Raw genomic sequence first — 21,003 nt, 5'->3', positions numbered from 1 at the left:
ATCCACGTGCAACAGGGGCACGAGTTTAAACGTTGGGTAAAAAATTCAAAGAAATATTGTTATAACGTTACATTATTCTACGTTGTATATGGTACAAAAAGTTCAAAGAAGTCAAACGAAATGGACTTCGATATGCAGTCTTTACGCTGTTGATCAATGACTGTTTTTATGTGATGTTTTAATGTACGTATCATAACCACCGTGGGCAAATAGATGTCTTTTGTGAGCTATACATCCGGCGTTATCCGGTACCAATGTATCTCTATGGGAGCTCCAATAAACTGTTTGCCACGGGCCTCCCACAAGCTTAATCCTGCACATCAAACAATGACCATTTTCACCATTTGGAGGGGGGTCATACCTTCATTGTTATTGTTCAGTCTAATTAACAGCCCAAGTTGGGGCGTCAGTCGGTACGCATTTTAAAGATACGTCTCCTTTCCTAACGGTGGGTATCCTTTTTTCTGGACTTTTCGCTAAGGAGAACGTCCTTATAAGAATGAGTCCAGCCTCATTTTGTTCAGTCTTTCCGACTCCCAAGTGAACTCCTGCACTACGGTACCCTAGCTCGTTCGCTCTCCATGTCAGATTCCTCGGATGACATATACTCAGTTGACATCACTGTACAGTCTGTCTTTTCTCTCCTCTGACCAGTCTATGTTCTTCATTGCGCTCAATCTACACTGAAGTTTCTGTAAACAAAGACACAAGAATAAGTATGAATTAGACATATATAAAGATCAGTTGGCATATAGTTTACTTTGTCGAAAAATATACTAGCTCCAACTGTCAATATCTCCAGCCCCCCCCCCCCCCCAGTGAAAATGTGAAGGCGCGGAAGTATCATTCCGCCCCCCCCCCCCCCCGCTTCGCAAGTCAGAAAAACCCCTTTTTCATTTCCAAATGAGAAAAAAAATCTCATTTGGAGCACCAAATTGCATCTAAGGCCAGGTGAAAATACAAAATTAAGTTTACAAAATGGGGTGGGTGTTGAAGTGTGCTTTATTGCACCAAATTGCATCTGAGGCCACCTGGAAATGCAAAAACTCCCCTTAGACCCCTCCCCCGGGCCGGCCATCAGTCTTCAACCCCCTACTCAAATGTACCTTCCTAGGCCACTGTATGTTTCAACGGTTTACAAAGCAGATTTGTTTATGGGTTGGGGAGGTAGGGGGTACGTGGTCGGGTGACGTTCACCATCACAAGGTTAGAACGTGAATGTATCAATAACAGTATACCCTGGCAAATTGTGCATGAAACATTTTACAGATATCTAAAAGGAGATTATTATATTATTTCTCTCACTGTCATATTTTAACTCTTTAAATTTATCGTTTTTAAAGGAGCGAATGCCTGTACAGGTCTAGGGTTTATATAACGGTGACTTTTAGTGATTGAAAAATTACATTAATAAGTCTTGGCCTAGTGTTACGTACCGAACAATCCAGTAGCACAGAGAACTTCGTTTTCGTTTTTTTTTTTCTCGAAAGAAGTTGTTCCTTCTCAGCCAGTAGTACTCGGAGTGCCTTTAATTCTTCCTTCAAATGTTTGCATCGAGCTTTCTGTCACAACATGTGCATACTGCCGCGGTAGTTCCAACTGTCGCTGCTTCTAAATGTTTTTTCTTTTTCCAATACACGTATGACATTTTCCTGCGGAACATCATTAAAAACCAGCGACGGATCGAATTGAAAGTGTACTTTTATAAACTGGCAACCTTGCTTCCACGGAGCTTTCTGTTACTTCTGCAATAAACCACGAAAGCCGGAATCGTCCATTTTGAATGCTCTTTGCAATGTAGAACTCGATTGAGGATCAAGTGCGGTGTGAATCAAACCAACGTGTTGCTACTTGTGATACCGCCTTTTACTGATTTCAAATTGCCCGCTTTCTAGTAAGCCCAGGCTGTGACGTAATTAACTATACTGACTACGTTATTGTTACTAACCAACTGGAGTAGCCAACCAGTGACCTGCAAAGTGACAGACAGTAAACTTTATCATTGTGATGTGACCGGAAATTTCACTTGCTTATCTGGAAATGGTATTTATAGTAAGTGAGCAGTATACTTTTCTGTTTCGTACATATATTGCGGTGGGTATTTGTGCGTTTCATCGCTTTACGTGCATGATATAGGCCTTGAATATACTTCTTCGAATATCACTTGACGGCATATTGAGAGAAATCGGCAGAGCAAAACACGGACTGTTGAAATCTATCTCGACTAATCTATGAAAAAGGATATGGACAATGGGAATCGTAAGAGGAGCATTTAAAACGGGGGGAGGGAAGGGGGAGGGGAGGGGCAGGGGGCATGTGGTAGGAGGTTGGAGGTTGGAAAAAGTTTCGCACAAAATTTAAGCAAAAATTACCTAAATCTCAAATATGGATTTGCGCCGCTATGACCGACAAAGTTTAGCCGAGGTTTTTTGAAGCCTGACACTGAGTACCGATTGTTCGATATCCCAGTTCCGAGGCTTGTGCCCCCCCCCCCCCACCCACCCACCTGTCCCCGTTTTTAAATAAATGCCCTCAATAGCTATTCTGGACCCGACCATTTCTAAAGCCGCAAAAACGGCATCACCAAAGAACCGGCTAATTATATTTTAATTTCTATCTCAGGACTAAACTCGGAGGGGGTACATATAGTTGGATAGAAGGAGACATCCACAAATATCCAAAATATGACTCATTTGTAATATTAGATGAATTCTACGACCATTCTGGATCAGTTTAGGGGAAAATGTTGTATCCATGAGATGTCAATGTGTTCCTCGATCACCTAACTTTCCAATTAAAATTAACGGATTACATTCTATAACAAAGGCATATGCAATTAAACAGGTTCATAATAAAATTAAGAACGATTCTTAGCATTAACAGTTAAGTTTACCACACATTGGGGAACCTGACGGGGGGGGGGGCGAGTGGGTGGGGTGAACCACATGGTTGCATTGGGTCCCCAATATAGCGTTAAAGGAGGTCTAATTAAAGTACCCTAATTATTGTAAATGCTCATTTAAACGTCGCGGGTTCTCGGAAGCTAAATTGGCGAAAACAGCAAAGGGAAACTCGATTGGATTTTAAGTGACAAAAATTGTGCGATGCTATGTACTCAGTGTGAAACCTCCAAGCCATAGTTTTTTTTTGTCTTGTCTTCGAAAAGTCTTCAACGCAAAGCGATTCTTTTCACATATCAGTTCATGGAAGCTGCAATTATTATATTATCATTATGTTCTACTAGTCCATAAATTTGTTAGTACAATCATGGAGGTAAAAACCTCCATCATACAATGGTACAATGTCCTTTCTACGCTTCTGTAGCTCCGTAGTTAGCATCCAACATTGATATTTCCGAATTCTACGGTCCAGCAACAATAGGCAGCTAAATTAAAATCTGTATGGAAGCCGTGAACTGCCGCTTCTAAAACTTGTTTACGATCTCGTGAACTTATGTTAAAGTCGGAGGAAACTGAATATAGTAGTTTGTCGATCATTTAACCATGCTTTGACTCAGTGATCATATATAGCAGCTGGAATCTTACAATAAACAATTAAACAATGTGAAGCGTGTCACAGTGACAATAGCATTTGATATTTACATGTTATTCAGTATATCACGCCTTTTTGACAGTAATCACAAACACATTCTTGCTATATTTTTCAGAGACCCACGAGTTATCATTTTAAAAGGTTTGAAATTTTGACACTCTTCAAAATGCGGCAGTACTTAATTTTTAATTTTATTCAGTTCCATATCAACAGCGTAATGATATAGCTACATTCCATTTTTGACATTCAACATATTAAACATCACTTGTGTATTTAACGTTACTTGATCGAGACGTAGTTTGCAAAAATTTTCAGGAAAATTCGTTTCTTATATATAACTATTGGAGAATAAAACCATTACCTTGATCCGGCACATGCATATGGATTTCGCTGTGTGTACTACGTATTGTAATGTAGGCGCTCTATTTTTGCCTTTATACGGCACTTATGTATGTTTATTTACTATATATATAGCCTATATATATAGCCTATATATATATAGCCTATATATATATAGCCTATATATATATAGCCTATATATATAGCCTATATATATAGCCTATATATAGCCTATATATATATATATATATATATATATTTATTTATATATATATATATATATTTATATATATATATGAAAATCGTAATGAGTTTGTAAATCAAGAACAGTGAAACAAACTTCCAGCCTCCACCGGGACTCCAACCACGGGCCTCCCGCTCTGTACGCGGACACCCTAACCACTAGGCTATATGGACGCTGATTGTATGTCCAGAGGTTCGAAACCGGTAGGGAAGGTTTATATGTTTGGGGCTTGCTATTCTGGTTTTAAGACTTGCATGTGTCTCAAGCATGAATGTATTACGGTACCCTCACAGGATAATACTTCCGTGTCTCAGGTATGCATTTCTTTAATGGAATTATATAACGGACACAGGACAATCTTAGCTATTATATATTTGCATATAGGTGCGTGATTTTTACAAACACCACACGTGAATATGCCAATTTTTTGGCATAATGCTTATTTTCTCAAGCGATATAAATTATTTTCGACATTTCCGTAAAAACTAAACAGTAATGAACGTCGTTTACGTATTATACACAGGGACGTAGCTAAGGCCTGATGATTGAGAGTGGGTATGGGGGGGGGGGGAGAGATGTAGTGGCTGAAATTCCAACTGGATGGGATTTGGAGCCAGAAAATTCCGACTGCTGCCTTGTAACCCGCAGCCCCCCCCCCCCCACACCCTACTCGTCAACGATACAGTCAGTGTCAGTCAGTCAGTCAGACACTCCATCTTTCGCGACTGCACTTTTGTTTTTCGGTACATTTGTACCACTGGCCCTCACTTCACAAATTTATGAATCACTCTGGTTAGCGAGTAAGCAATGAGTATAAGTTATCTGCTTGATAGGCTACATAGACTACCAACTAAAAAAAGCTATGTTAATGTAACAAAGGGGAAAACTTTTCTTTTTCAACAAATTATATTCGACGACATAGTGAACTACCCCAAAATACAGCGCTTTTTCCTAGCGCGCTTAATATTATTTTCTTGGGGGGGGGGGGGGCTTTTTATCACTCACATGAAAAAAATTAAATTGTTCAATTCATTCCAACTGAGCATTGGGAATGAAGTGAACAGTTAAACATTTTGCAGAAAAATGTTGAGTTGACGAGATACGATAAGTTGCCAATTAAACATTTTGCAGAAAATTTTACAATTGCTCAATTGGGATGAAGTGAACAATTGAACATTTTGCCAAAAACATGTCCAATTAACGAGATAAGATAAGTTGTCAATTGAACATTTTGCAGACAATTTTTCAATTGCTCAGATGGAATGAAGTCAACAAGTGAACAATTTGCAGCAAAATGTTCAATACACGAGATATGATAAGTTGTCAATTAAACATTTTTCAAAAATTGTTCAATTGCTCAGTTTAAGCAAATAAGCAATCCAACATTTTTCTGTTTTTTGGGGGGGATAAGATTTTATCTTGTTATTTTAACAATTTACTGAAAAATTTCACTTTATGGGCAAAGTTTTTCTTATGTTGATGGTCATTTTTAGCTTCCGTAGAATAGCATTGAGGGTTTTAATTGTATACGTTGTACAGTAGTTTATTAGGCATCTTTTTTTTAGAGTATTCAAAATCACACGAAGTTTTGTATGGTGGAGTATAAGAACCGCGAGATACAATTTCTTAATATGACAAGGAAAACGTGGTAAATATGACTGATTAAAGGTCAAGTTTGACCGAAAATTGTAGGTCACTCACAAATAGCAAGAATTTATGAAAAATAGAGTTCGACAGTCGGAAAAATTAGAGTGCCACAGTCGGAAATTCCGTACTCATAAGCGTACGTATACAATTTTAATCTAAGGCTGATGAGTACAGTTTCTTCCTCGTTATTATCCCCCACTATAATTTTCAGTTGATATATGTAATCAACATATTATGTTAAATTAAAAGTAAGTATAGGTATCATCAACCTATATATGAAATTGATCGCAGAGTCAATCAGGCGTAATAGATTTAGGGAGGGGAAATTGATTGTGGGGTGAGGGGCTTCGAGTTGAAATACGTATACTCATCAAAAGTAGTCTGTAATGGCCCCAAATTACGGCATGCTGTAATTGCTGGAAGTTTTAAAAAAAGTCCTTTCCTGAAGGTGTTCACTCTCCATATTGTTCGCTGACATTATAAACACACACAACAAGATGATTTCCCAGTTAGGTAAATTTCCTCCAAGGTGGTTAATAAAACAGTTTAAGAATTTTAACATAAGGTGACCATATTTTAATATGTAGCATATATGGGACCAATAAATCATACTTAGTATGATAGTAATATTTAGTAGTGTAGGGTCTACTCGTTCGTATTGGGCTAGTGAAGTTGCATATAACAAGGTTTGAACCTAACTGGAGACCAAAACTTCCCGGTATGTAACACTTTCGAAAAATAAATGAAGAGGCGCGGGAGGGGGGGGGGGGGGAGGTCGGTGGTCGGACAGAGGATTCAAGAAAGTATGTAATATATTGGCTTCTTAAATAGTGCAGTTCCTAAAGGGTCTACTCGTTTGTATTGAGTTTTAATGCTTTCTAAATCGCTTAATTTTCGAACAGTTTCTGTGAAGACTACTATATTTCAGTCATACTTTCCCAAGCGTGGGCACAATTCTCCTAAGCGTGGGCACAATAAAGTTACTGTCACACATGCACGTTAACCAATATGTATATGTGTATATATGTATATGTGTCGGGGGGTGGGGGGGGGGGTCGGGTGTCGGAAAGAGGATTCAAGAAACTATGTAATATATAGGCTTCTTTAATAGTGCAGTTCCTAAAGGGTCTACTCGTTTGTATTGGGTTTTAATTCCTTCTAAATTGCTTAATTTTCAAACGGTTTCTGTGAAGACTACTATATTTCAGTCATACTTTCCCAAGCGTGGGCACAATTCCCCTAAGCGTGGGCACAATAAAGTTACTGTCACAAATGCATGTTAACCAAAATGTGTATCTATGTATATGTGTCGGGGGGGGGGGGGGTGGGTCGGGGGTCGGACAGAGGATTCAAGAAAGTATGTAATATATAGGCTTCTTAAATAGTGCAGTTCCTAAAGGGTCTACTTGTTTGTTTTGGGTTTTAATGCCATCTAAATCGCTTAATTTTCGAACAGTTTCTGTGAAGACTACTATATATTTCAGTCATACTTTACCAAGCGTGGGCACAATTCTCCTAAGCGTGGGCACAATAAAGTTACTGTCACACATGCATGTTAACCAATATGTATATGGGTATATATGTATATGTGTCAGGGGGGGGGGTGGGCCGGGTGTCGGAAAGAGGATTCTAATATAAAGGCTTCTTTAATAGTGCAAAGCATGGGCACAATAAAGTTACTGTCACACATGCATGTTAACCAATATGTATATGTGTAGTGTATGCGGCTGCGTACATTATACATATGTTGTCTATGTATATATGTTAATCGTACATATGTCTGTATCTGAGACTGTATCTGTGGACTGTAATGGTCGCAAATTAAGCTACTTGCAATAATTGCTAGGAATGTTCAAAAAAATACTTTCCTTGGAGGTCTTCGCTCTCCAAATTGGCAGACATTCTTAATGAACACAAAAGATGACTGAATGTCTAGTGAGGTAATTTTTCTTCCAACGAGGTAATATAACCGTTTAAGAATATTGACCAGGGGTGAGGTGACCATTTTTGAATATATGGCATATATGGGCCAATACAGCATACTTTAATCCTTCTACATAACCTATATTAGTTGCATATAACAAGTTTGAACCTAACTGGACACCCAAACTTCTCCCGTAGCAACGTAAACACCTTCGAAAATTAAACGGGTGAGGGGGGGGGGGGGTCGGAGTGTTTGAAAGAGAATATAAGAAAGTATATGATGTATAGGCTTTTGTCTCACTTGCATTTTTTTCATGGGGCCTTCTCGTTTGTACATGATGTAATGCCTTCCAAATTGTTAAATTTAAGAACAGGTTTTATGACAACTAGCCTAATATATTCCAATCATACTTTCCCAAGCGTGGGCACAATTCCCTAAGCGTGGCACAATACGGATCATATGTATATATGTGTGTGTATAGTGTACGCGGCTGCGTGCAGTACACGTTGTATATGTTCATTTTAATCGTTACGTCTGTATCTAGCCGGTAAGCAATAGGCCCTACCTACAAGTTGTTTTTCATTCTATATATTAATCTTCGTGGCATTGTTCCCCTAATTTTGAGGTGAATGTTTGTAAAACGTTTCCATGTTTGAATTCAGAGTTCAATAACATTATCTACAATAGAAAATTGTCAATAGAAATGAACGTGGAACACATTTCTGGCGTCAACATGTGTCATTTATTTACACTTGCTTTCTATCGCTGCAACAGAAACATTTGCAGCAATGAATGAGAGAGGAAAGGGAGAGCAAAATCTTTATTAAGTTGTCGCATTCCTGCAGTAAAGAGTGCACCGTCTTAACTACAAATTTATAAATATATACTTTGTACCTCGTAAAACGTGTTGGTAAAGTATGTTCTTTACTTTGAATCTTTTACTTGCAATTGTTTAGATTTTACACCCCAATACAAATCCAGTATATCCCGCTCCAAAGGTTTGCTGTTTTGGCCCCTAATATACCAGGTATTCAAATATGGTCACCTTTGATACAAAAAATATATATATTGTATTTGTATTACCACCCTTGAGGAAATTAACATTCAGTCATTTTATGTCTTTAATTTAGAAAGTATGAGAACAATTTGGAAAGTAAAGACCTCCTGGAAGGTAATTTTTGTAAACTTCTGGCAGTTATATATAGCGTGCTATAATTTGTGGCATATGCAGACTACCTTTCATCCATTTAGCCACCGACAAATTGCTCAACGGGCAAGTATTAGCTTTGAAGTTATGTTTTCAGGATCACCGCCCTATAAGTGTGTTATATACACGTGCACATAATGGTAGCAGTGTTATACATATGAGCTGTTAATGTTACCCTAAAACTGTGGCTTTCTAGGCATTAACCCATCATTTCATGCTCACGACCCGACCTATAGCCAGATTGTTTAACAGGTGAGTTACAACTCCCTGATTTAACTAGTAATTGGCTAGGAAGCACATTAACGCAGGAGGATCGCCATCCTTTTGGAAATTTTCCAGTTCATATACTCCCTTAATGGGGTGTATGAGAATGTATAGCAAACGCTGATACGTGTGCGAAAATTATCAAAGGAGAAACAACCTCCCCGTGTGAAAAGAAAACAAAGAACAATAAGAAAGCAGACGTTAATTCAGTAAGAGTATACTATTACTTTCAAACGTAAATAGTATCAGCAGGGAGTTGTTATGCAACTCCCTGGTATTAGTCAGCCATACATTTCGTACGCTATTCGCGGTCACATTATTAACCCTCCTGTTGTCATGTAAGCAGCTTTGACCGCGTTTGAAAACAAGCGCGTTTTTTTCATGCTAGTTTTGCTGTCGTTTGATTGGAGGATGAACAGCGACTGTTCAGGGAGGTCCAAAATATCACCTCCCTGATCAACAGATGAGGGTTGTTCATTGCGGTTTCACAAATTCTCTACAACAAACCAATTGCATGCACTGTTCTGTTTGATACAGTATAAGGCAGGCCGTATCGTGTATTTTCATTGTTGTATCTGCATATGCATCAAGAAGCAGATAAACCAAACACGTACCATACTAATCGGACATAAATAATAATAATAATAATAATAAATAATAAAAAACGTCAGGCCAACTTACTTTAACACATAAATAGTTATACATAAAAAAGTTAGACAGACAGATGAGGAGACCCGTGTATGTGTCTTCTCATCTGTTTTCTCATGATTCCAGCGGTAGGGATAAGAATATCGATCAGCCATGCCATAGCGCCAAACTTAATTCTTTTTGATGGTGAGCTGTTTGTTGAGGTATTATGATCGAGGACCCGCAACGTGAATTACGTAACTTACCAAAATGAGCAACCACGAGGAACTTTGCTGACACTCTCATAGAATTAGCTTGAGGAGTTTTGTTGGTTTGACGGCTGCATATTTATATATATATATATATATATATATATATATATATATATATATATATATATATATATATATATATATATATACATATATATTATAACTGAACAAAGTATGAGAAATACATTGTGAGGTACATATGGTTGTATGTATGTGCAAGCCATGCACATTCACATTGAAAGATATATGCTGTATTAGAACAATATCAGATATTCAAATATGGTCATCTTTGGTCAAATCCTTTAACTTTTTTATATTACCACGTGCACCCTGAAGGAAATTTACCTCACTGGACATTCAGTCATCTTGTATGTCCATTTACTAGAATATCAAGAGAACACTTTGGAAGAGTTAAAAACTTCCCTTTTTGAAAACTTCTAGCAAGTACTTTGGCATGCTATATTTACAGACGAACATATAATGAACCGAACAGGCAGATGATTGTCTCGGTAAAAATTACCCGTCGGTATAAATTAAATGTGACGTATATGGGCGTTGTAATCATACCGTAATCACGTTCTGTGTATTTTTTGAAATTTCCGACGCTTAAGTTAATATTAATCATCTCTTAAATTCCGAATCTTTATTGAGTCAACGTAAGCGATGTTGATGTAATCATGCTGTACTGACACTCGTGGTATGTGTATGCTCTGAAATTTCCGACGCATAAGTGAATCTTAATCTTCCCGTAAATTCCGAATTCAGTGGAGATTACATTCAACGTAAACGCAATGCGTAAGTTGGTGTAATCATGCTGTAATCCCGTGGTGTGCATGCTTCGGAATTTCCGACGTGTATATCCTAAACATGCCGTACTGTGCCTGTTTCAGGTGAACGAAAATAACTTAAACTTGACGTTTAAGGATTTCGTAATCAATACGTAAACGCTGAAATGAACGTATTTGGGTATTTGTAAGTTAATTGTAAATACACAGTAAATTTTTAACTGCACTCGTTTCAGCCAACGTAAATGTTGAAATTTTATTCATGAGATGCAGTCACAGGGTAATATCATTATCGGAAAGATTGACATGAGAATTGTGTCCAGTGTTTTATTTCATGGAACAATCAACGTTAACGTCATACTTAAGTTTGGCGTAAGTTTGTTGTAAACGCGTTGAATCTATGCTCCGAGTTTCCGATGTGTAAGATAATCGTAATCCTGTCGTAAATTTCTTCGTGGCGAGATTAAGGTCAACGTAAACGTGTAGAAGAAATAAGTTTTAATAAATACGAAAGTAATTATTAACTTCCGATATGTAAGTTGTCATAAACGTAACGGAAATCTGTTGTTCCGTGTTTACAATGTTTACGGATGCGTAAACACATCGTAAACGCGTTGTTCCAAAATGTACGGGTTTCCGATGTTTAAGGTGACCGTAAGCAAGACGTAAACATCCAAGGACTGTGCTTACGATAACTTAAATGCGTGTCTTTTTCCCGTGATGTCTTCCACCTGAATTAGGTAGGGGATGAACCCTTTATGGAAGGCCGGGGGGGGGGGTGAGGGCTGTCATAAAGGAGTGGCTAGAAGCCCTGGGTCGTGGAATTCGATTCCCCTCTGATACCCACTGACCATGGAGCTATAAACAGCTCCATGCACTGACAAACAGTCATATAGGACTGAAATAGTCATTTTGATCAAGGTTGTTTGCCCGCGATTGAATAGACTGAACAATTCCCCTGCAGGCAACACAACTCACTGGTGCAGACTTATCCTGAAGTCTAATCGCGCGTAAAACTTATGAGTATTATTTTACAAACTACGGTCCTCTATTCCCCCTGTGTTGTTTGACCTCACCGGATTGTGCTATGTGTTTGCGATATGTATTGCTGCCATGGCAATACTTTACGAGAAAGTATAATTGGTTGCTAGACGTTGGCTGCCTTGGCATGTGTGGTAAAGATAACCGGACATGTGTTAACTGTGCAGTACTCTGCAGTGTGAAGACAGGAAGTCGTTTACAAAATACATATACACTTAGGGGATTGTGGATGAGCCGGCTTATCAGGGGGCATCACTACTGCATAAACGGTTATGTGAAGATAAACTGCTTTGGTAATTGTTTCTAGTATAAACGTCCGAGCGTTCGTCGTGTTGAACACTAAATGACACTACTGCTTGTAAAACTTGCCATGAAATGATTAGTAATGGTACCTGGTTGATCTTGATGTGCTTTTGGACGTAATAGCTGGTCGTATGACATTGGGATGACGGTATGACACTAAACCAGACGTAGAGTAAATCTCAAACATGGTTGCAGTTCGTTCTGCGAAGAACCAAGACCACATTCGATATAGACATAAGAAAACTTGCAGGACTGGTAGTATGAAACAAGCACACCCGGCATATGAAATCACAGGTAAGCAACTTTATCGGTCTCATTCGAACGTTCACTGGGGATTTCCCAATTTACTTTAACCATACTACGTTGACGTTGTGCATCATGACGTCACTTCCGATCACGAAAAATGCAGAGCGTGTAAAAATGGCCAGCAATAATACTGAGAGGTTTTAAGTTTTATGTCGATATAATGCGATGCAGTTCAGTATTCATTCTTGTAGTATGTTATATATGTGCGATGTTGTGTTTAAACTGGTTTATGTTGTTCTCATTTGTCGGAGGCAACCATAGAGCAGAATATATTCTGCTCTATGGAGGCAGCTAACGACCATGCCCTCGTCGGAAAGTGGGAGCAGTAGGGCCTACTTTCCATAAATAAACAGAACCAATCAATACTAAATTAGTACAGTCATAGCTGTCAATGTTCTCTGTGATGCGAATTGGATCAAAATGCAACTGTGTTGTAGACATTCTATTTTCCTCTGTAATTAAGTGACTTCAGGGGGAAAAAAAACATCAGTTGAATTGCCATTATGACGTCATTCACACTGGTGTTGCCAGATGCATTCATAAAATACCACCAACTTGAAATATTCATAACTTCGACAGCCTTTCAAATTGCTATGAGGAAGTAGTTTTGACCTAAAACTGCAGAAAATTTTCCGTATTTTTACTAGGCAATCAACTCAATCATTTTACCCGGTCTAAAACTCGCTTTTAGAGCACTCTTGTGTGTTACAATGTGTACGTAATGTCTCCTACGTACCATGCATACCTATATACGTGAACACAAAATACCATCATTATAACTCGTTCAATTATATGTATAATTGAAACATAAATCCAAATAAATGTTAATCAAAGGTCATTAGTAAGCACATGCTTATGAAAAATGTAGCCTACCAGTTAATTTCAACGATATGAATCTTGTACATGTTCAAGTAGCCTATGGTTTATTTATGCAAGATTTATTTATTTATGAACTGCGCCCCTAAAGCTGCCATGATTCCTTAGTTTTGAATCTTTTGATAGTTTGAAAACTAAACCACACATATACAACCGAGGGAAACCCCTCCCAGCAGTTACTTGCCTTTAAATACATGACAGATGCAGCACAAGAGTAGTTTACAAGCTAACCCTGGCTGAAGTTCATACTGCGTGTATAAGCCGACCTTTGCCCTCCACCTACATGTGGGGAACTCCAATCAGCATCAGTTTCACATCTTCATTGAGACATGACCTTTAGATATTTGGTAGGGTTTGACTTCTGCAAACCTTTAATGAGCTTTCACCTGTACCAAATTGTGGAGCAATTTTACTAATCATTTGGGTAATCTACCATTCATATATAATCTCTTTTGAAGGTAAAGTTCTCAAGATAAAGTACTTTGATATTTTGACCTCTGCTGACCCTACACGACCTCTGACCTCCACCAAAATAATAGGGCTCTTGTACTCACTATAAGAAAGACAGCTGCCAAATATGAGCTATGTGATGTAACCTACCTTTGGAAGGCTTGGATATCGTGTTCAAGGTTTGTGTCATAAGACTTTACAGAGTGTGACCTTTGATGACCCCAAATGACCTTGTCCTCCACTTGTAACATTATTGTATTCATTAAAGGTAAGCCAAATGCAATATGAGATTCAGTAAAGTTTCATATCTGGAGAGATCCTTAATGTTCAGGTTCTGAAGATGCAGCATTTTTGAGATTTTCACTTGTTGCCCTCGGTTGACCCCAATGACCTTTGACCTCCAATAGGGTTCTTGTACTAATTATGGGGAAGCCACATATGAAAATGGAAGAGGTTAGCTACCTGAAGATATCGTGTTTACAAGGATTTCAAGTTTTGACCCCTGGTGATCTTAAATGAACTCTGACCTACACCGATGTGTGTAAAAACGTTACAATATAAAAGGCTAACCTACCATGCATACATGAACTCCTTTGATGTTAAGGTTCTAGAGATGCAGTTTTTGAGCATTTCACATTTTGCCCTCTGTTGACACCAAATGACCTCCAACCAAAACAAACTGGTTCTTGTACTAATTGTGCTGAAGCCACATATGAGAACTGCAGAGGTTATTTATCTTGAGATATCATGTTTACAAGCTAGGGCTGTTTTTAAGGCAGGACTACCTGCAATAAATAAACCCCACAGCTAGAGAGATTACCTGGGTTCTGCCTGTCCCTGTGCCACTCCCACCCAACCCCCCCCCTACCCATCTCACCAAGAACAAAAAAAAAAGACAGAAAATGTAAATATGATTCAATATGCTTATATTCTGTGACTCTGTATCAAAAATGCAAACTGGATACACACACTAGACTTAGAGAAGTAAATGTACTGGAACGTACACAAATATTTCCATAACAACCCTAGCCTCCACTCAGTAGTCGTTTACCAACACCGATGGGTTGTTATAAGTAGATAATACTAATCACACTCTCAGTTACTCAAAGGACTTCACCTAAAGACTGAAATCTTGGAAATTTTGAATGAAGAAGATGAGTATCAACAGAAACTTTCTTCATAAAGTGTAGATCCTTTTCCACCAACCCCCCCCCCAAAAAAAAAAAACAATTTTGGGATTGTCTTCACTAACCTCTAAATAAGGTATGCAAGCATCTCATTGGTTGAAGTCTTGGAAGTCAAATTCATGAATTACATTTGTGATGGGGTTTTAAGCCATACACATAGCATGAAATATATATATAGGTCTGTGTGAAGGGCATCTGGATCTACTTAGAAAGTATTGTGTACACCTATGTGAATACACTTGGAGAAAACCTACATCTAATTAGTGTGTACAACCAATGCCTCAACGGATTATTCACTGTTCAAAATAAAATGTTAAAATATCAAAGCTAGTCCTGATTACATCTAGGCTTTGCCTTCTTTGCATATATAAGAATCAGGATGGACTTGGCTTTGCTGTCACTTGTTGGTACATCTATAATATCAAGGCGACTTTACAGCATTCACATCATCACATGAATGTTAAACAAGATAAGCCAAATGAGAGGCTCCTATAGATTAAACATTGTCTCATCTGTGTCAGTAATGAAAACCAACCAGGGCTGCTTTGTCATCATTTCTCTTGCATAATGACCTCTGAATATTCATAACTTGAGCTTAAAACTGCTAAATGTTTGTGGACGTAGTTTACAGGACAGTTTAGCTATTTGAATTATTCCCAAATTAGATCATTTAATATATGAGTGAGTACAGATGCTTGTCAGTGGCAGTGAAAGAAATCTAGGAAATATGAACATATCTGTCCCAGCTGCGGTCATTCTAGCATTGCAAAAGCAAAGCAGATAACTTTGAAAGAAGTGTCAATGACAACTCCTGTCCTGATCACCTCATCCAATCTGTGACTAAAGGTTCCTGTATGGGGCTCTATCCTAGATAAACGATGCATTGAAATGTACACAACTGTATAGCATTAACTGAAGCACAACAGCCAGTACAGTACTACAGTCATTTCGGATATTGAACATTCCATGTATTCTGTTCAGTATCATAGGCCTGGTTAGGCTAATTACCAAAATTTGTAATGGAATATTACAGGAGGCATCAAACTTAGAGATATTTTGCTTGTCAAATGTGATCCAATTTATAAAGCCAGTTTATGATGTTGGCCTCGCAAGTTTCATAATGTCGTTGTTGATTCAGTATTTGAAGAGCCTAATACAAAATGATATGAGACATAACCCCAAATGAAAGCAGACAAAAAACCCAACATACTGACAACCCAACTGTAGTTCCTGTGATTTCAAGAGCAAAGTTTATAACGTAAAAAGCACCATATAAATAACACTTGAAGAAATGCACTCAAAGATCACACTCAAAAATTCCCAGAAGACATTCATGCCAGCAGCCAAAATTAACCATTTTAGCCTTTAGCATGCTATAGTGTTTCAACTTACAGTACTTGTACAGTACTTGTACTCTTGCTACTGTATGTGAGTATGACCAAACTGTATCAAAACACAGAATACAACTGAGACAAAGAGCACCGTGAGGCATTCATTCTGGTCATCCTACCTTGATAATTAGAAACAGATATTTTGCCAAAGCCTATTGAATATAATTGCCTTCGTGCCTTTGAGTCACCTGGCTAGATACCCTTCTCTATGCAGTTTGTTACTAAAGGGTAGAAATTACAGAAATCCAATGCTGTTCCAGCTTTGGTATTGATAGATACTTTGTTAACACCAATCTATACACAGACATTTGAGTTTCTACAATTCTTCTAGTAAATTATCACTCCCTCCTCTTCGTCTGTGCCAATCTACCAGAGCTTGCATTAAACTACAGCATGTTGTCATGGAAACAGGTATCTTCTGACTAGCCGTTCTTTCGGTATGGTACTTTCAAGAACAGAGAAAGATTTAAAACCGGAATTAAGTTTAGTCTGAATGAGCATTTTAACAGAGATCTAAGGTCCAGATATGCGTCACGAGGCTACTGCTTCTTCTTGGGGTGTGTTTCCTTCAACTGTCTTATTATCATTTTTAATCTGTTTCTCTTCATCTCCATCCTCTTTTGATACAGCACCATCCTCTTCCTTTTCCTTCTCGGTTTCCGAATCGTCATCTCCATCCTCCTTTGATACAGCACCATCCTCTTTCTCCTTCTCGCTCTTGAAATCTTCTTCTTCTTCTTCCTCTTCTCTGGGAGGATAAAGTTCGGGATATCCTGACATACACACTTGCATATCTCTAAACTTTTCTATACAATCCGAACCTTTTGGATCTGCCTCGCTGTAGTGAAAACAGGAAAAGGCTTCTCTAAACTCTGGACCGCAAGGTCCGCTGGGCATACCTCCCAGACATGGACAATTCCAGTTAATCTCTCCGGATGGTAATATTAATCCTGATGAAATAAGGAGCCAGAAAAAAAAATGTGAACAAATTTAGACAATATGGGGGTTTCGATTTGCCTTTATGTAATGGTGAAAAAAATATTCTTCTGTCATTACCATGTCATGTGATGCACAATTTTTATTGGTCTTCATCAGTGATTAAATAATCCCAGAGGTTGTTGGTAAGGGGAAGAAGTAAACAACATGCTAACCTTACTTTGGTCTGACAGGGCTATTATAATCAGTACAAGAATGATACCAACAAAAACATAACAAAACATATCGTTGTTAAGCTTATTCCAGCTTAACACATGGAATGATGACTTAAAGCCTCAATATCTACCTCACCCCAATTTATATACAGTGTGGCATCAGCTTTTTGCCTTCTGTAAATCACTGTATCACAGAAAACTAAACCCTGGTATTGATTCAGGTCCACCATTAAGTCATAATGCAAGGTCAATGTTAAAGGCTTTCTATTCTATATACCTGAAACTGTCCACCTCCCAAGATTTCAACAAGAAAAATTCATTCTAATCATTGAACTCACATACCTACCTACCCATTGTTCAGATAAAGTGTCACGAATGAACTCACATACTTACCCTTTGTCAGATAAAGTGTCACAAATTAACTCACATACGTACTCTTTGTCAGATAAAGTGTCACGAATAAACTCACATACTTACCCTTCGTCAGATAAAGTGTCACGAATGAACTCACATACTTTACCTTTGTCACATTAAGTGTCACAAATGAACTCACATACTTTCCCTTTGTCAGAAAAAGTATCAAAATCTGATAAACAGTACTTACCCTCTGCTTCTTCATTTGGGTCATCATCTAAGATACTGATGATTTCATCTTGCACAGGCCCTTCATGATCTTCTTGAGTGACAAATATTATCTTGTCCTTCCCTGCAAAAAGTAGGAATGAAAAGAAGGAATATTGAATGTAAAGCTCTTTTCAGTTGATCTTTGTATTGTGCACTCTTCAACAAAATCCACATTTTGGCCGGAAAGTCTTCAAAAGTATTTCTTTCACCTAAGACGATTTTCCACAGTTATCACAATGTTAGCTAAGGATTTGCACAAAGCATACAAGGTGGTGGGGAACAAGGATGCAAAAAAAAAATTTCAGAGGGATTCAAAATTCAGGCACAAATTTGGGCCGCCTCAGGGACAAATAAAGAAATTTTATTTTTTTTTATAAAAAATATCAGGAGAGTTTAATAGATGGTCCCTTCCCCGATTTTTCTTCAATTCTTTTCTGAATTGGTCTCAATTCTTGCCCAATTCGTTCCCGATTTTCCCTGAACCATTCCAGATTCCTGCCCGAATCATCCCAATTCTTGCCCGAATCAGTTACATTCACTGGTAATTCGCATACAATGTTAATTTATATCCATTTTGGAGGTAACTGGAAGCACTTTTGCTATACAGAACTATCATTTTATGAGAAGTTCAGTTTGAGCCAGAACATGGGGAAAAACCGAATCAACAGGATGAACCTTAAACAGTAAAATTAATATTATAACTTGATTATGAAAGATATACAGTACCTAGCCTACGGAATGAAGTCTCTTTGTTACCTATTAGGTCTGAAACTAAATATAAAGCTGAATCAGATTTAAGAGTGTCTTCAGTCTGAAAAGTAAACCCTGCAATCAACTCATGTGTGACAATATAGTACCGTAGGCTGATTCCGATTTAATTATTGAAAGTGTAAAATAAGTGTTTGGGTGGTCAAAAATTCTCTGAATCAAACAAACACCCTAAAACACATCTCTTGTAATAGTTAGGAAGAAACATCTGCACCAGTTTCTCATAAATTGCCTGAAATTGTACATCTTGTCGGCAGTCAATATTATATTAATATTATTATATTAATATTATTATTAAAATATATTACAGATTCTCGCAAATTTGGCAATGAAGGAAGTTGGCAATTCTAAATTGAACATGAGTTTCATAATTTCAGTAACTGTTACCCCAATTTGTCTGTGTATTTTGTGATAACATGCAAAGAAGTTTATATAGGTTATCCCTATGTTAGACATAAATAGATGAAGATAGTGGTAGAGAATATGACAACTATTTCCACTAGAAGTTATTCAAGTGATTATAGGGTTTAGGCACTCAAGTTTTAATTGCATGTGCATAGGCTATTTTATGTTTACTTTGATAATTTGCTTTGCGTTGGTCATAGTAGGTCAGGTGTTTATTTATCCAATTATTTCCGGTAATTGGATTACAGGCAGTGACGTAAAAGTTGAAGACATCATGGTTTAATAACAATTACTTTTCAACTGTCATCTTTTCTTCAAACAGCAATGTTTAAATGCCCATCTGACTGCCCTTGTTAATATAACATAGTCCCCTTCGTAGATGCAAAAATCCATTAACATTAATGATAGCAGCCACACAGAGGTGGGCCTAGTATTAGTAATAAGAAAAAGTATTTTCGAAATTCTCATTTCTGAATTTGGAACACCCTTAAAAATGTATGGCAGTTTCAAGAAAATCAAACTCGCAACCGGCATCACCATGTTTCATGTGTAGTATTAGTTTCAAAAGTTTGGGCAAGGCTTCAAAATTCAGGCAAAAACTTTCTGCCCTCCAAACTGGGACGGTTCCATACGCCTAGGGTTTATGCATTATAGCATGTGTCAGCATCTTTCTCCTGTCATGCACTTCCCTTCAACTGGGACTTGAAAGTTCATTTTCCATCTCAATTCCAATATAATGGCTTGTATAATTAATGGCTTGTATAATAATGGCTTGCTCTCATGTATATCCATTAATGCTAATCATGGTTGGCTCCCTAAATACAAAAACTATTTTCAAAATCTCAATAGAAACCAGGCTAAAGACCATGGCTGACAAACCTAGCCTAGGCTAGGGGCCTACACTAGGTCTAACAACAGTAACCAAGTAACATTAGGCCAAAGTAACAATTACTAAGTTATCACATTTCAGTATCACCTGTTACTTCAGAACAACATCTTTCGTTCAAATATTTATCTTGAAAACTCCAATGACATCAGTAGCACCAACGGTATCCTGATCTTAACTTGTTAACATTCAAACAAAATACATTACTAGCCTACACTTGCTACTATTTAATAAAGTTCTACCTTTCGAATCTACCTTCAGTTTCAACTTACCTTCCTCTTTACAGTACGACATGGCTTCCAAAGCAATTGAACTGTCCTAACCTCATGCACACACACTGTTCTTCATAAGCTTATCGACGATTAACTATGCCTTGTCAATTATGTACATGGAATAAACCAAATTTAAAACTATCATTGGAAGTAGTTCACTGGGCAAGTCAACTCTGCTTTAGGCCTTCGTAATATGTTCCCCTAGACAGGAATGTATAGTACGTAAATTGCATTGGTTTATTAACGTTACACAACCATGTGTACTTTAGCATTATCGCATTCAGATTCACGAAACTCAGAGTATGTGATTGCGAAACGTGGGAAGCAGTATGCATGGAACGCAAAATGTGCCAGAAAAACAACCGGCTTGTTGTTGAAGTTGCGTAAAAAACGTGTGGATGAGTGGACATGTGAGTTGTGTTTGTGTGTCTACTTTTGTGTCAAAAACTACTCCTAAGCGGCTGGGTAGATTTTCTTCAAAC

At 37.8% G+C, this 21,003-nt stretch overlaps 2 protein-coding genes across 2 annotated transcripts in view; one reads left to right on the top strand and one right to left on the bottom strand.

Annotated features, from left to right (window-relative positions):
* The first annotated feature begins 12,076 nt into the window (after positions 1-12,076).
* Positions 12,077-21,003, top strand: part of LOC139962187 (UDP-galactose translocator-like) — a 44,850-nt gene continuing 35,923 nt past the window's right edge. The window contains exon 1 of the mRNA XM_071962163.1: positions 12,077-12,499. Coding sequence (XP_071818264.1) covers positions 12,391-12,499 — 109 coding nt within the window. The 5' untranslated portion in view covers positions 12,077-12,390. The remainder of the gene's footprint in view (positions 12,500-21,003) is intronic.
* Positions 14,747-20,727, bottom strand: LOC139962193 (mitochondrial intermembrane space import and assembly protein 40-B-like). Its single transcript, XM_071962178.1, has 3 exons — positions 20,522-20,727; positions 18,171-18,272; positions 14,747-17,365 (listed from the first exon to the last, which is right to left on the bottom strand). Exons 1-3 carry the CDS (start codon positions 20,541-20,543, stop codon positions 16,947-16,949), a joined length of 543 nt encoding a protein of 180 aa, XP_071818279.1. The 5' UTR covers positions 20,544-20,727; the 3' UTR covers positions 14,747-16,946.

Source organism: Apostichopus japonicus, chromosome 20 (genome assembly GCF_037975245.1).
Source record: "Apostichopus japonicus isolate 1M-3 chromosome 20, ASM3797524v1, whole genome shotgun sequence".
Lineage (NCBI taxonomy): Eukaryota > Metazoa > Echinodermata > Holothuroidea > Aspidochirotida > Stichopodidae > Apostichopus > Apostichopus japonicus.
The sequence above is the reverse complement of the archived record's forward strand: the minus strand, read 5'-3'. Positions and strand labels throughout refer to the sequence as shown.

Coding starts and splice junctions, on each gene's coding strand:
- LOC139962193 (XM_071962178.1), bottom strand. CDS start 20,543: ATGTCGTACTGTAAAGAGGAAG. Junction 18,273..20,521: donor GTCGTACTGTAAAGAGGAAG/GTAAGTTGAAAC, acceptor TACTTTTTGCAG/GGAAGGACAAGATAATATTT. Junction 17,366..18,170: donor CCCAAATGAAGAAGCAGAGG/GTAAGTACTGTT, acceptor TTATTTCATCAG/GATTAATATTACCATCCGGA.